Source organism: Gorilla gorilla, chromosome 21 (genome assembly GCF_029281585.2).
Source record: "Gorilla gorilla gorilla isolate KB3781 chromosome 21, NHGRI_mGorGor1-v2.1_pri, whole genome shotgun sequence".
Classification (NCBI taxonomy): Eukaryota; Metazoa; Chordata; class Mammalia; order Primates; family Hominidae; genus Gorilla; species Gorilla gorilla.
The window spans coordinates 48,708,067-48,723,880 of NC_073245.2; the positions used below are offsets into that span (position 1 = coordinate 48,708,067).

Here is a 15,814-nt window from a genome sequence, read left to right on the forward strand (position 1 = left end):
CTAGAAGGCCTTGGTTTCATAGATGTCTATTGGATGAACAGATGGATTATTTTAAATTAAATTTTTATTTTTAGATAATTGTAGATTCACATGCAGTTGTAAAAAATAATACAAAGGGATTCTTCATACCCCTTACTCGATTTCCCTCAATAGTAAGACCTTGCAAAACTAATACATTCTCACATCCAGAATATCGACAGATACAATCCACCCATCTTATTCAGATTTCCCCAGTTCCACTTGTGTGTGTGTTAGTGCTGTGCAATTTTATCACATGCATACATTCATGTAACCATCCCCACACTCAATACAGAACTATTCCATCACTTCATACAAGGGTCCCTCTTGTTACCTTTTTATAGCCACACCTACTTCCCTCCTTGCCCTCCCCTTCACCCTCTCCCTAGTGACCTCCTCTGCCCTAGCCCCTGGCAACTACTAGTCTGTTCTCTAGGTCATTTCAAGAATGTTATAGGCCAGGCACAGTGGCTTACACCTATAATCCCAGAATTTTGGGAGACTGAGGCAGGAGGATCCCTTGAGTCCAGGAGTTCGAGACTAACCTGGCAACATAGTGAGACCTCATCTCTACCAAAAGTAAAAAAGTGGGGTTTTTTTGTTCGTTTTTTCTTTTTGAGACGGAATTTCGCTCTTATTGCCTAGGCTGGAGTGCAGTGGCGCAATCTTGGCTCACTGCAACCTCTGCCTCCCAAGTTTAAGCAATTCTCCTGCCTCAGCCTCCTGAGTAGCTAGGATTACAGGCGTGTACCACCATGCCCAGCTGCATGTTTATTTTTATAAGAAAATGCCAATGTATTTTCCATGACAGTAGTATCACTTTTTCTCCACATTCTCAATAGCATTTGATGTTGTCACTTTTTAGCCATTCTGATAGGTTATGTGATGGTATCTCATAGTGGCAGATGGATGGTTTCTACAGTCCCTTGTCCACAGCTCCTGTGATACTGGGCCTTGTTTTGTGAGTTGCCTCTGGGCTATCACCATCACCATGATTGTAGCCCCTTGAAGGCACAGTTTATCTGGCTCATGGGCCCAGACCAGGGTAGGGGCTTGTTTCAGTCCTCACAGGGCAACAGGCAGTTGGAGTTAAGGTGCTGAGAAAGGCACTAGATCCAACCTCACCCTCCCAGCAAACAGCTACTGTTGGAAAAGCACTTTCTATTGCCAACAGAGTTCTCATCGTCTGAGAAGCAAGCAGTGGGCCTTTGGTGTTCTGGGCTCCTGCTGTGGGTCAGCCCCTGGCTGGGATCAGGGTGAGATTCAGAGGTGGTTCAGGTTCCTACCCATGGCAGGTCCTGGCTCTGGGAATCTCAGTGGAGAAAGTGGAGAACAGGGAGTTGGACCAGTGGAGAACAGGGAGGCAGACCAGTGTACGGGTTTCACATAACGAGAAAGTGTTGGGGTGGGAATGGCAAGATAGGGAAGGGGGTTAGCTGGACCCTGAAGGATGTGTGTTTTTTTGTTTGTTCATGTGTTTGTTTGTTTTGAGATGGAGTTTTGCTCTTGTTCCCCAGGCTGGAGTGCAATGGTGCAACCTCGGCTCATGCAACCTCCACCTCCCAGGTTCAAGCAATTCTCCTGCCTCAGCCTTCCGAGTAGCTGGGATTACAGGCATGCGCCACCACGCCCAGCTAATTTTGTATTTTTAGTAGAGATGAGGTTTCTCCATGTTGGTCAGGCTGGTCTCGAACTCCTGACCTCAGGTGATCTGCCCACCTCAGCCTCCCAAAATGCTGGGACTACAGGCGTGAGCCACTGCGCCCGGCCGGATGTGTTCATTTTTGACCAGGTGGAGAGGGGGCATCCAAGCAGAGGGAATAGGGGAGAGGGAAGGTGGTGTGGAAGAAAAAGACCAGGGGGAGCACTGAGTCTCTCAGTGACCTTGAAGATAGCAAGGTTAACCATTCCTTAGCTGTTTTGGCATCTGCTCTGTTGTCACCACCTCCCCACGGCACGGGTCAGGGTCTGTCACAGCCTCGTGGCCCCACGCACTTCACCTAGTACATGCCCCTGCTGGATAATAAGGTTTGTGTGTGACTGATGTGGGGGATATCTTTGGCCAGTGGTGGCATCCCCTCAAGACTTTGTCTCGAATGAGGGTGGGTAGGGCCTATGTGTGTCTGTCTTGGTTATTGCAGTCTTGACCCTCATTCTCCCTGCTCCAGAAATCCTTGCTGACGGAACGGCTAAGCCCAGAGCTAGGGCCAAGTCAGGCAGGGCTTCTGCATTGGAAGGGGCTTGAGAGGGTTGGGGGCTTCACCATCTCACCTCTCCCCTGCCCTTCTCTCATCCATCTGCAGGTTCATCATGCCTAGTGGCGTATAAGAAGACCCCGCCACCGGTCCCTCCACGCACCACTTCAAAGCCGTTCATCTCAGTCACAGTCCAGAGCAGTACTGAGTCTGCCCAGGACACCTACCTGGACAGCCAGGACCACAAGAGTGAGGTGACTAGCCAGTCAGGCCTGAGCAACTCGTCGGACAGCCTGGACAGCAGTACCCGACCGCCCAGCGTGACACGGGGCGGAGTCGCCCCAGCCCCTGAGGCCCCAGAGCCACCCCCAAAACATGCAGCTCTGAAAAGTGAACAAGGGACGCTGACCAGCTCTGAGTCCCACCCCGAGGCCACCCCCAAAAGGAAACTGTCATCAATAGGAATACAAGTAGGGGCTCCTTTTGCACTCTGTGTCCTCAGCCCACTCCGTGCACCTGCCTGTGTGTAATTACATCTGGTGGAGGCCCACTAGGTCTCCTGGGAAAAGGTGGTTTGTCTCTCTATTTTGGGGGATCAGCCCCAAGTGGCCAAACCGAATTCCACCCATAGCCACGCCTCGCTGGTATCTGTCCACACGTGCTGCTGGTCAGCAGCTGTGGGCATGTGTTTCTGCTCCTCCAGTGGGTTGTCCCAGTGAATGTAGTTACACTCAGCCAGCCATCTCCTGTCCACTGTTTGCCTGTCCACTGTCTGTCTGTCCACTCCACCCTTTGCCCTGCCAGCTGACCCGTGGGAGGCGGGACTGGCCTAACAGTTCTCTAATCCAAGGTCAGCTCGGGTGTGGAGGCCATAGCCCCGCTTGGCGGCAGGAGCAGCATGGAGCATAGACGCTGATGGGCCAGGGGCCCAGGACCCAGGGCCCTTGAGCCATGGGGGTTGCTCGAGGGGAACTTTGCCCAGAGCCCTCTCGGGCCTTGGGGACAGGTAGGTGGCTTGAGGTACCAGGCCCATGTCATTGAGAAGGGTGATGCCGGTCTCACTGCCTCTCTCCATGGGATAGGGTCCAGGCGATGGTTCCCCAGGGTTAGGTGGCCAAAGTCAGCAGGCCCTCCATAGTCATGGCACACAGCAGGGCAGGTGTGCCAGCTTCCCCTCCACAGCTTCATTGCACTCCTGCATGCACCCGATGTCAATAATCTGTCTTGTTTGCTGAGCTGGGGAAACTTGGGCCCTGCCTTGTAGTTTTTAAGAGTTTCTCTAAATCCAGATTGAGTGGACTCTCCCTGCCGTGGCTGGACCTGCAGACCAAACTAGGGCACGTTCAGAGCCATGAGGGAGGGGCAGCTACAGTGGGTGAGGGCGAGAGGGGAGACAGGGCCCCCCCAAGCCCAGGGGGTGAGTCAGGGAGGACGAGGCATTGTGTGTTGTGGCACAGGCTGCAAGGGACTCCTCCAGCCACCCCTGAGCAATTGGATGTGGCCCAGCTGATAACAAAGCACTGGAATGCAGGAGCGTGGGACACAAAGTGGAGCTTGAATGGAACAGAGAAGGCTCACTGAGCAATTTCTTGCAGTTGCCTGGATTTGTTTCCTCCAAGAGGCAGCTCTAGGCTTCCACTTCCCCACGTATAAACAGAGAGAGAGTTGGCCAGGAGACTCTGCTGCTGTTTTCTGGGCTTCTTAAGTGTCCAGTCCCTGCCCTGCACAGGTGGGATTCTCAGAAACACAGAGAGTAGCCTGATCTTCAGCACTTGGTCCTGACCACCCATATCTTTGGGCAGCCCCACCCTCTTGCTGGCCAAACCAGACGCTCTTATCTTCCCGGAAAGCCTAAGAGTTAGGACTACCCATGATTCCTTTCACCCAGAAAATGACACCGGGATAAGGACTCTCTTAGGCCTGTCCTGGGCATCCCATTCCCTGGATTCACCCCAGCCCCATTCTTGTTCTCATTGCAGCTCCTTGGAGATCCAGTGGTGCTGCATTCCTTGAGCCGGCTTTTGCCGAGGGGAAATGTGGCTGCATCCCTGTCCCAGAAAGCTTCCCTGGCCCCTACTTCTCTCCACAAGGCCAAGAGACTGAAGAGGCCCCAGTTTCTGAGGATGCCCTGAACCCTTGGTGCCTCATGCCCTAGATTGAGTGTGGGTTTCTCCCTCATTCTTGAGTGATGATAGAAAAGCTGGCCTGGCTGCCCCATGGCCCGGGACCTTTGTCCCAGAGAAGAAAGGCAGGCGCAGGGCATCGCTGTTGTCCTGTTCCACTTCACAGGAGTGGAGGGAGTGACAGCTTTCCACTTGGCCCTGACCCCAGTCCTTCCTACTGCTCCCCAGGGCCACCCAGTGCTAAAGGTAACCTCAGCCAAGTGTGAATAACGTCCAGGGACTTCGGTGGCTCCTGTGGGTGGCAGTTTCTGAATCTGGAACTGCCGTCCAGGGTTTGCCCTTAGTGCAGGCGCCTCTGGCCTGCCCTCCAGGTTTCTGCCACAGGGTTCAGGGAGTGATCTTTGCCTCAAGACAGCCGCCAGCTTCAACTACACCAGATAACGGCTGTGGCTTTGTGTGTGTGTGTGTGTGTTTTCTTTCTCTTTCGTTGTCCTTTTTTTTTTTCTCTCTGATGCGTGTGAAGGAGAGGACTAGAAGGAACGGTTCCCACCTCTCGGAGGACAACGGACCCAAAGCGATCGATGTGATGGCACCCTCCTCAGAGTAGGGAAAGCCAGTCATCTCCACCCCATCCCACCTCCCGCCCACCTGCCCGCCCGCCCGCCTGCCCGCCTCCACGCGAATGAGCAGTGCCCGGCTTAACCTGGTCCGGCCTCGGGCCCACGTGCAGTGTCCGCATGCCTCGTGTCTGTCTGTCCACACGTCCGTTTGCGTCGTCCCACTAATGTGAATTTCAGCAGCAAGTGTGGTGTTTGTTTTTTATTTTTGTCTTTGTCTCCGTGCCGTTGCTGTCGTTGTCCTTCAATAAGGTTGACTGCATTCAGCCAGTGCCAAAAGAGGAGCCCAGTCCCGCTACCAAATTCCAGTCCATCGGGGTTCAGGTAGAGGACGACTGGCGGTAAGTCGGACAGAGGTGGCGGCTGCTTCTCCCCTCTCCTCTCCCTCCCTCCGCTCTCACCTCTCCTGCTCTCCCTAACCCACTTCTCCTTGCTGGATTTCTAATAACCAAGCTGGGTTTGGGTTGCGGGTGGTGGCCCAGGCATGGGAGGCTGGGCAGGGGCGGGCGGGTGGACAGATGAGCACTTGCTCTGTGAGACCAGTCACCCACGGGGGCCACGGCTGGGCCAGGACATGGCCTCAGCTGCCCTGATGCTGGTGGTCTTCCTGGCCCCACTGCAGTAAACAGGCAACCTTATGACCTTGTCCTCGTGTGTGTGTGCGTGTGGGCTTGGGCGGGATGGGGCAAGGGCTGAGCCGAGAATGAGATGGGGGCTGTGGGACCCGCTTCAGGCGCATGGTGAGCAGATGATGCATCCGTTTCTCTGTCTCCCGTGTGTCCGGGTCAAGGCGGCCTCTGGTCTCTGGCCCTCTTGGTGACTCACTCCTTCCTGTCCCCACCCCATCCACCCCCTACCCACAGAAGCAGCGTCCCCTCTCACAGTATGTCCTCCCGACGGGACACAGACTCGGATACCCAGGATGCCAATGACTCAAGCTGTAAGTCATCTGAGAGGAGCCTCCCGGACTGTACCCCTCACCCCAACTCCATCAGCATCGATGCCGGTCCCCGGCAGGCCCCCAAGATAGCCCAGATCAAGCGCAACCTCTCCTATGGAGACAACAGCGACCCTGCCCTAGAGGCGTCCTCGCTGCCCCCACCCGACCCCTGGCTGGAGACCTCCTCCAGCTCCCCAGCAGAGCCGGCACAGCCAGGGGCCTGCCGCCGAGACGGCTACTGGTTCCTAAAGCTACTGCAGGCAGAAACAGAGCGGCTGGAAGGCTGGTGCTGCCAGATGGACAAGGAGACCAAAGAGAACAACCTCTCTGAAGAAGGTGGGTGCCACATGGATGGTCCTTGGGCAAGGGTAGAAGGTGTTGGCAGCTGGTTCCAGCTGGTGGCCAGCAGCTTCCGAACTTCTGAGTGGGGGTCTCTTAGGTTCTCTTCTTGGGCTAGTTTTTGAGCTCCCTTCTTACTTTCTTCGCATTCTTCCATCCATCCACCTATTTAACCAAACCTCTTTCCAGAAAGGGTTGCTGGTGATAGCTGTTTGTTGTGCGGGCTGTGAGGCCACCCACACCTGGGTTTGAATCCCAGCTCCTCCCTTACTAGTGAAGTAACCTTGGTCAGGTTACTCTGAGCCCCCATTTCCTCATCTGTAAAATGGAGCTAATCCTCTGCTCACTATGTGAGCATGTTGTAAGGATTGAATGTGGCCGTGCATGTAAAGGGCCTGATGACCTGTCAGACACAGAGAAAAGTGGGAGCCTAATTATGCCTTCAACAACTTTTTTTTTTTTTTTTGAGACGGAGTCTTGCTCTGTCACCCAGGCTGGAGTGCAGTGGCTCGATATCAGCTCACTGCAACCTCTGCCTCCCAAGTTCAAGCAATTCTCCTGCCTCAGCCTCCTGAGTAGCTGGGACTACAGGCACGTGCCACCACACCTGGCTGATTTTTGTATTTTTAGTAGAGATGGGGTTTCACCATGTTGTCCAGGCTGGTCCGAACTCCTGGCCTCAGGTGATCCACCTGCCTCTGCCTCCCAGAGTGCTGGGATTACAGGCGTGAGCCACCACACTCAGCCAACAGCTTCTTACTGAGTGCTTCCTGTGTGCCAAGCATCAGGGATCCAACTGGGTCTCAACAGGGTGTGAAGAAGTTATGCTTTTATTTTCCACTTAAGTTTCTACCTATATCATGCCAATTTCCAAAAATTCCCTTGAGAAATTAGTTCAAGAAAGTGCTAGACACGTGTAGGGAGCCTAGATTCACAGGTGGTTGGAGGGGGATTGGGTGGTGGAAGGCAGGTCCTGGGAAGCTCCAGGCTGTTGACCTGCACCCACCTGGTTCATCTGTGGCTCTGGTTCCCATTGAGCTACTCCTCCACACTCAGGAAGGACAGGTCTTCAGAGTGTCCAAATGGTTTGACACACATCCCATACATGATGGAGGGGGCCCTGAGGACAGCAGCCTTTGATGATGCAGAAGACTCATCAGAGTCATTGTTTTCACTGTCCTCTAGGCCAGTTCCCCGCTTTGATGTCACACCCACTAGTGCAGGGGAACTGTTGTGAGGAAAGGACCTAGTAACTTTTTACAATAATAGTATTTTAGAAAATCAAAACAGAGACAAGGATCAGAGAGCATTAAAAGGCTTCTAAGAGAAAACATCCAGCCCACCGCCCTACCTAGGCCTTTCCCCACTTTCAGTTTTTACTAGCTGTATATTCTGGTATTTGTCTTCATGTATCTTTTAAAAAATGTGACTGATTATATTTCCTCTTTAAAATTAATTGTCATTTCTATTAATTTCCTGTTATCATTGGCATAGATGAGTGTTTAGCTCTCACACAACCTCTGTCTCCCTTTCTCCCACCCTCTGTGTACATCACAGTTTATGGTAAATAGTAATCAGTGTTTCTGTTTACTATGAGTATGTAAATATTGTTTATTGCAGAGCCTAACAGTATATTATTATTGCGTTTTCTTCTTTTTACATTTTGTTTTTCCTAAAACGAATTGTTTGCCCTGTTGCCACATTTGAAAAATACACTCCATTTGCTAAATTAAAAAAAAATTTTTTTAAGAGACATGGCCTCACTCTGTCATCCCGGTTGGAAGTGCAGTGGCATAAGCATAGCTCACTGCAGCCTCAAACTCCTGGGCCGAAGTAATCCTCTCACCTCCGCTTCCTGAGTAGCAAAGGACTACCACAGAGTGCCACCATGTCCAGCTAATTTTTAAATTTTTTTGTAGGGACAAGGTCTCCCTGTGTTGCCTAGGCTGGTCTCAAACTCCTGGGCTCAAGCCATCCTCTTGGGTTGGCCTCCCAAAGTGCTGGGATTACAGACATGAGCCACCACACCTGGACAACAATTTCCATATAAATATAAAAATGAAGTTAAAAATAATTTTCCCTCAGAATCTTAAAGGCACCATCATTTTTTTTATTTTTATTTTTTTTGAGACAGTCTTGCTCTGTCGCCCAGGCTGGAGTGCAGTGGTGTGATCTCAGCTCACTGCAACCTCCACCTCCTGGGTTCAAGTGATTCTCCTACCTCAGCCTCCCAAGTAGCTGGGATTACAGGTGTGTGCCACCATGCCCAGCTAATTTTTTGTATTTTTAGTAGAGATGGGGTTTCACTGTGTTGGCCAGGCTGGTCTCAAACTCCTGACCTCAGATAATCCGCCCGGCTTGGCCTCCCAGAATGCTGAGATTACAGGCGTGAGCCACCATGCCTGGCCACCTTGTATTAATTTTTAAAAGTAATTTTCTCACTTCTATTTGTTCTGTTGTCTGGCTCTAGAATTTCTGTCAGTTAGTTGCTGTACCTGCTGGGTGGATCCTCAGGCTCTCACCTTTTCTTCCTCATGTTTTTTGTTGGACTTCCTGGAAGGTTTTCTTTTTCTTTTCTCTTTTTCTTCTGCCCTGTAATGGCTTTACTGAGATATAATTCACATACCACAAAATTCACCCTTTTAAAGAACACATTTAGTAAACTCACAATGGCACTTAGTGTATTCACAGTGTGGTGCAACCATCACTACTGTTTATTTTAAGAACATGTTCATTGCCCCAAAAAGATGCTCTCTGCTCATTAGGAGCCGCTCCCACAGCCTTAGGCAACCTCTAATCTTTCTGTCTCTGGATTTGCCTGTTCTGGACATTTCATATAAACAGAATCATACCATATATGGCCTTTTTTTTTTTTTTTTTTTTTTTTGAGACGGAGTCTCGCTCTGTCTTCCAGGCTGGAGTGCAGTGGCGCGATCTTGGCTCACTGCAAGCTCCGCCTCCTAGGTTCACGCCATTCTCCTGCCTCAGCCTCCCCAGTAGCTGGAACTACAGGCGCCTGCCACCACGCCCGGGTAATTTTTTGTATTTTTGGTAGAGACGGGGTTTCACCATATTAGCCTGGATGGTCTCAATCTCCTGACCTCATGATCCGCCCGCCTCAGCCTCCCAAAGTGCAAAGTGCCGGGATTACAGGCGTGAGCCACTGCACCCGGCCCCATATTTGGCCTTTTGTGTCTGGCTTTCACTTGGCATGTTTTTGAGGTTCATCCATGTTGTAGCATATGCCAGTATTTCATTCCGTTTTGTTGCTGAATAATATTTCATTTCACACTACCTTTTATTTATCCATTCTTCTGTTGATGGACATTTGGGTTGTTTGTACTTTTTGGCTATTATGAATAATACTGCTAGAATATTCATGTACAAGTTTTTTATGGATGTATATTCATTTCTTTTGGAGTAGAAATGCTAGGTCAAACTTCGATTTTTGTTTTCCTTTTTTTTGTTGTAAAATATATATAACATAAAGTTTACCTTTTAACTGTTTTTAAGTGTGCAATTCAGTGGCATTAATTACATTCACAATATTGCGCTACCATCACAACCATCTATTTCCAAAACTTTCATCTAAAACATAGAATCTACCTATTAAACAGTAATTCCCCATTATCCTCTCTGCCTAGCCGCTGGTATCCTCTACTTGCTGTGTCTGCGAATTTGCCTTGTCCTTTTGTGTTTGGCATGTTTTGAAGGTTCATCCATGTTACAGCATTTTCATTTTTTCTGGCTGACTAGTATTCCATTATGTGTACAATATATACCACATTTTGTTCATCTGTTGCTGGGCACTTGGGTTGTTTCCACCTTTTGGCTATTGTGAGTAATGCAGCTATGAAGATTGGCGTGTTTGAGTACCTGTTTTTAATTCTTTGGGGAGTGAAATTGCTAAGTTATCTGGTAACGCTATGTTTAACTTTTTGAGGAATGGCTGAACTGCTTTCCATAGAAGCTATACCATTTTACATTCCTACCAGCAAAGCACGAAAGTTCCAGTTTCTCCACATCTTCACCAACACCTGTTATCTTCTGTCTTTTAAAAAAATTCTAGCCATCCTAACGGCTATGAAGTAGATGAAGTAATATCTCATTGTCATTTTGATTTGTATTTCCCTTATGATATTGAGCATCTTTTCATGTGTCTGTTGGTCGTTTGTATGTCTTCTTGGAAGAAATGGCCAAGGCCTTCGCCCATTTTTTAATTGGGTGGTTTGTCTTTTTGTTACTGAGTTGTAAGTCCTTTATATATTATGGGTGCTAGAACCTCGTCATATATATGATTTGCAGATACTTTCTCCCATTCTGGAGACTGTCTTTTCACTTTCTTCCTGGTGACTTTTCATACACACAGGTTCTTTTTTTTTTTTTTTTTTTTTTTTTTTTGAGACGGAGTCTCGCTCTGTTGCCCAGACTGGAGTGCAGTGACACGATCTCGGCTCACTGCAACCTCCGCCTGCTGGGTTCAGGCAATTCTCCTGCCTCAGCCTCCCGAGTAGCTGGAATTACATGTGCGTGCCACCATGCCTGGCTAATTTTTTGTATTTTTAGTAGAGACGGGGTTTCACCATGCTAGCCAGGGTAGTCTGGAACTCCTGACCTCATGATCTGCCTGCCTTGGCCTCCCAAAGTGCTGGGATTACAAGCATGAGCCACCATGCCTGGCTGACGCACAAAGGTTCTTAGTTTTGATGAAGTCCATTTTTTCCTTTTGTTGCTTGTGTCTCCACTTATTTTTTTAAATTATGAGCATATATTAATAAAAATTTAAGATAAACAGTTGAGGCACTGAGAAGCTGACTGGCAGTTTTGTGTGGGTAGGGCTTGTTTTAAGGAGGCTTTCTATGGACCCCTTCTTAGAATAGTGGTTTTAGGCTGGGTGTGGTGGCTCATGCCTGTAATCCCAGCACTTTGCGAGGCCAAGGCGAGAGGATCTCTTGAGCCCAGGAGTTCAAGACCAGCCTGGTCAACATAGCGAGACCCCCATCTCTACCGAAAATATAAAAATTAGCCAGGCATGATGGCATGTGCCTGTCATTCCAGCTATTCGGGAGGCTGACAAGCGGGGAGGATCGCTTGAGCCCAGGAGGTCGAGGCTGCAGTGAGCCAAGATTGGGCCACTGCACTCCAGCCTGGGTGACAGAGTGAGACCCTGTCTCAAAAGGAAAAAATCATAAGGAAGAGAAAATATACTTACTGTTCATTAAGCAGAAGTGGATTGTCATAAAGGTCTTCATCCTTGTCTCCACATTGAGTACACTGAGGAAGAGGAATGGGGAAGAGGAGGAATGTTGGTCCTGCTGTCTCAGGGGTGGCAGATGGGAAGAAAATTGATACATAAATAGATCTTTGCAGTGCAAACCTGTGTTGTTCAAGGGTCAGCTGTATTTCACCATATATTCAATATAAAATTATTGCAATATTTTATATTCCTTTTCATAGTAAGTCTTTAAAACTTAGTGTATATTTTACTCTTACAACACATCTTAATTCAGACAAGCAACATTTCAGGTGCTTACTAACCACATGTGGCTAGTAGCTGCTGTATTGAGCACAGATTGAGACAGTAAGCCTGGGGCAGGGTGCACAGATTGCTTCATGCCAATAGGGTGATTCTGTGGGTTTGATTCCCTTTAACTTTCCTTTACTATACTTAATTCTAGTTATTTCTAGAGCAAGAAGATGTTTACCTGCAAAGGAAATTATGTCATACCAAACGATATTGATATTACCTTCCTGTCTACCTGGGAGGGAAGAGGTCTTTTATGTTTCTGGATAACCACACCAGAACTCCTGCAGTTGAACACGAACTCTAGAGGGAGCCCTTTTCATAGCCCTGTATCAGTTACTGTAACTTACAGACAGATGGAGTCACATAGCTCATGTCCCTTATCCAAAATACATAGGTCAGGGAACTCAGCAGTGCCCACCCACCCAGGTGGCTGCCTGTATTGACTGGATTTTGCATTGCCCTCTTGTCTAAACCTGAAGAACTTTAAACTTGACAATGTTCTTTTCAGATAATTTATTTTTCTGAATTGTGGTTAAATATATATAACATGAAAATTACCATTTCAACCAAGTTTACAGTCTGTGGCATTAAATTCACATTGTTGTATAACCATCACCACCGTCCATCTCTAGAACTTGTTTTGTCTTCCCCAGCTGAAATTCTGTACCCATTAAACACTAACTCCCCATTCCCTCCTACCCCCAGCCACTGGCAGCCACCACTCTACTTTGTCTCTATGAGTTTGACTATTCTAGCTACTTCATGTAAGTGGAACCACGCAGCATTTGTTCTTCTGTGACTGGTGTATTTCACTTTGCATAATGTCTTCAAGGTTCATCCATAGCATGTGTCACAATTCCCTCCCTTGTTAAGGCTGAGTAATATTCTATTGTATGTAGAGACTACATTTTATGTATCAATTCATTTGCCAATGGATAGGTGGATTGCATCTACCTTTTGGCCGTTGTGAATAATGTTTCCTGTCTCTTAAGAATGATACTCTTCATTGAAATTGCAAGGCTCTCTGATTAAATTCTGTACATCCACTCAAGGCCCTGACTTGTGGCCACAAGTTGGTTTTTTTTGTTTGTTTGTTTTTTGTGAGACAGAGTCGCACTCTGTTGCCCAGGCTGGAGTGCAGTGGTACAATTTCGGCTCACCACAACCTCCGCCTCCTGGGTGCAAGTGATTCTCGTGCCTCAGCCTCCTGAGTAGCTGGGATTACAGGCACATGCCACCACGTCCAGCTAATTTTTGTATTTTTAGTAGAGACAGGGTTTCACCATGTTGGCCAGGCTGGTCTTGAACTCCTGATCTCAAGTGATCTGCCCACCTCACCCTCCCAAAATGCTGGGATTACAGGTGTGAGCCACCACACCCAGCCATGGCCACAAGTTTTAAGGTCACCCCTCTTAAATCTGTGAGGAACTCCACCAAGGAGATACCATTCGTAGCTGGGCCTCAGAGAATATCTACAGGCTGGGGGAGAGGAAAGGCATTCCAGATGGAGGGAGCAAAGACACAGAAGCAGGAAGGGCATAACAAGTCACGCCAAACCTAATGGCACAAAACAACCATTTTATTATGGTCATAGATTCTGTATGTCAGCAGTTCAGAAAGAGCGTGGCAGGAACATCTTGTTTCTTCTCCATAAAGCCTGGGGCTTCAGATGGGAAGACTCAAGGGCTTGGGGTGACATGACATCTGAGGTATGGAATTACCTAAAGGTAGTTAACGTGTGTGCCTGGCACTTAAACAAGGATGACTCAAAGGCCAGGACTGCCAGCCACAGCCCCTGTGTATGTCCCTCCACGTGCCTTTGCTCCCTCGCAGCATGGCAGCCTTCTTGCATGGTGGCTCCAGGCCCAAGTGTGTGTTGAACCCTGAGGCTGCATCCTTTTCTGACCTAGCCCTGGAAGTCACGTAGTAACTCTTCCACTGTATTTGATTGGTTACAAGCAAGTCACAAGCCCAAGGCAGGGCTTCAGGTTGAAGGAGGGGAGTATTAGACCCTACCTCTTCATAGGGAAGTATCAAGGTTTTAGAAGAGGAGGAGGGACAGGAGAGACTGTTGGGGCCTTTAGAAAATACAATCTGCCACAGCAAAGAAGCAGTTACATCCACTGTTAAGCTGCAGTAAAAAGAACAATTTTATATTGAACACTATGTCTTGAACACTCTGTCTACTTTGATACATAGAGATCTAGTTCATTTCTGTTAAATTCATACACATATACTACATTCCCTTTGACCATTTTCCTAATGATGTTTCAGGGTTCTTTTTTTTTTTTTTTTTTTTTGTGAGATGGAGTTTCTCTCTTGTTACCTAGTCTGGAGTGCAATGGTGCAATCTCGGCTCACCGCAACCTCCACCTCCCGGGTTCAAGCAATTCTCCTGCCTCAGCCTCCCAAGTAGCTGGGATTACAGGCATGTGCCACCACGCCCAGCTGATTTTTTGTATTTTTAGTAGAGACGAGGTTTCTCCATGTTGGTCAGGCTGGTCTTGAACTCCCGACCTCAGGTGATCTGCCTGCCTGGGCCTCCCAAAGTGCTGGGATTATAGGCGTGAGCCACTGCACCGGGGCCATTTTGGTGTTTTCAGCGTTTCATCAACACTCTGGTGCATGTCTCTCTGCCATGCGGTGGGAGAACTTCTCTGGAGTACTTACCTTGGACAGAATCACTGGATGGGAGGAAACACATATTTTAATAAATGCTGTCTGATTGCTCTCCAAAGAGGTTATATCAGTTTATCCTTACACCAAGTGTTTGAAACTTGCCATTTCCCTAGTATACTTACTGATACTTGATCTTGTTGGACTTTAAATCACTTACTTGGTAAGTGAAAAATTAAAACCAGTTGATTTATTTCACATTTACTTGGTTACTAGAGAAGCTGTGCATATTTTAATTTTATTTATATTGGCCATTTAAACTTCTGTGAATTACTTGTATACTCTATTCATTCTTCTATTGGATTCTCAGTATTTTTCAAATCGTCTGGGCATGGTGGCTCATGCCTTTAATCCCAGCACTTTGGGAGGCTGACGTGGGAAGACTGCTTGAGTTCAGGAGTTCAAAACTAGCCTGGGCAACATAGTGAGACCTCATGTCTACTACAAATGAAAATTTAAAAATAAACAATTGGCCAGGCGCAGTGGCTCATGCTTATAATCCCAGCAGTTTGGGAGGCTGAGGCGGGAGGATCACCTGAGATCAGGAGTTTGAGACCAGCCTGGCCAACACAGTGAAACCCCGTCTCTACTAAAAATACAAAAATTAGCTGGGCGTGGTGGCGGGCGCCTGTAATCCCAGCTACTCGGGAGGCTGAGGCAGGAGAATCGCTTGAACCCGGGAGGCGGAGGTTGCACTGAGCCGAGATCACACCACTGTACTCCAGCCTGGGTGACAGAGCTAGACTCCATCTCAAAAAATAAATAAATAAATAATAAAAAAAAAATTAGCTGAGCATTGTGGTGTATACCTGTAGTCCCAGTTACTCAGGAGACTAAGGTGAGAGGATTGCTCGAGTGTGGGAGAGTAAGGCTATAGTGAGGTATGATTGTGCCACTGCACTGCAGCCTGGACAACAGAGTGAGACCCTGTCTCAAAAAAACAAAAAGTACTTTAAAAATCAATTTGTAGTTCTTTATATATATGGATAGTTACACTGTGCCTATTATAATATGACCAATATTTTCTGCCACATTATTGTTTGTCTTTTTTTTTTTGAGACAGAGTTTTGCTCTTGTTGCCCAGGCTGGAGTGCAATAGCGTGATCTCAGATCACTGCAACCTCTGCCTCCTGGGTTCAAGTGATTCTCTTGTCCCAGCCTCCTGAGCAGCTGGGATTACAGGCATGCGCCACCACGCCCCACTAATTTTGTATTTTTAGTAGAGACGGGGTTTCTCCATGTTGGTCAGGCTGGTCTCGAACTCCTGACCTCAAGTGATCTGCCTGCCTCAGCCTCCCAAAGTGCTGGGATTACAGGCATGAGCCACCGCACCTGGCCTGAAGTCTCTCTCTTTCTTCAGTGTTCAGTGATGCAGATTC

At 48.2% G+C, this 15,814-nt stretch overlaps 1 protein-coding gene and 1 long non-coding RNA gene across 16 annotated transcripts in view; one reads left to right on the top strand and one right to left on the bottom strand.

The window, feature by feature from the left end:
- Nucleotides 1-15,814, top strand: part of DLGAP4 (DLG associated protein 4) — a 161,680-nt gene that overhangs the window by 127,805 nt on the left and 18,061 nt on the right. For 5 of the 13 annotated variants that reach the window (XM_019016943.4, XM_055373451.2, XM_063702403.1 and 2 more), the window contains 3 exons: nt 2,322-2,683; nt 5,206-5,294; nt 5,817-6,229. In XM_019016943.4, the coding sequence (XP_018872488.1) occupies nt 2,322-2,683; nt 5,206-5,294; nt 5,817-6,229 (864 nt within the window). Of the gene's footprint in view, nt 1-2,321; nt 2,684-4,859; nt 4,940-5,205; nt 5,295-5,816; nt 6,230-15,814 lie in introns of all 13 variants that reach the window. The other 8 variants (XM_019016946.4, XM_019016951.4, XM_055373457.2 and 5 more) reach the window with 3 other exon arrangements.
- The window catches only part of LOC115931716 (uncharacterized), a 65,739-nt gene continuing 63,244 nt past the window's right edge, over nt 13,320-15,814 (bottom strand). For all 3 annotated transcript variants that reach the window (XR_008674649.2, XR_008674647.2, XR_008674648.2), the window contains one exon: nt 13,320-14,443. This is a non-coding gene — a long non-coding RNA (uncharacterized lncRNA). The remainder of the gene's footprint in view (nt 14,444-15,814) is intronic.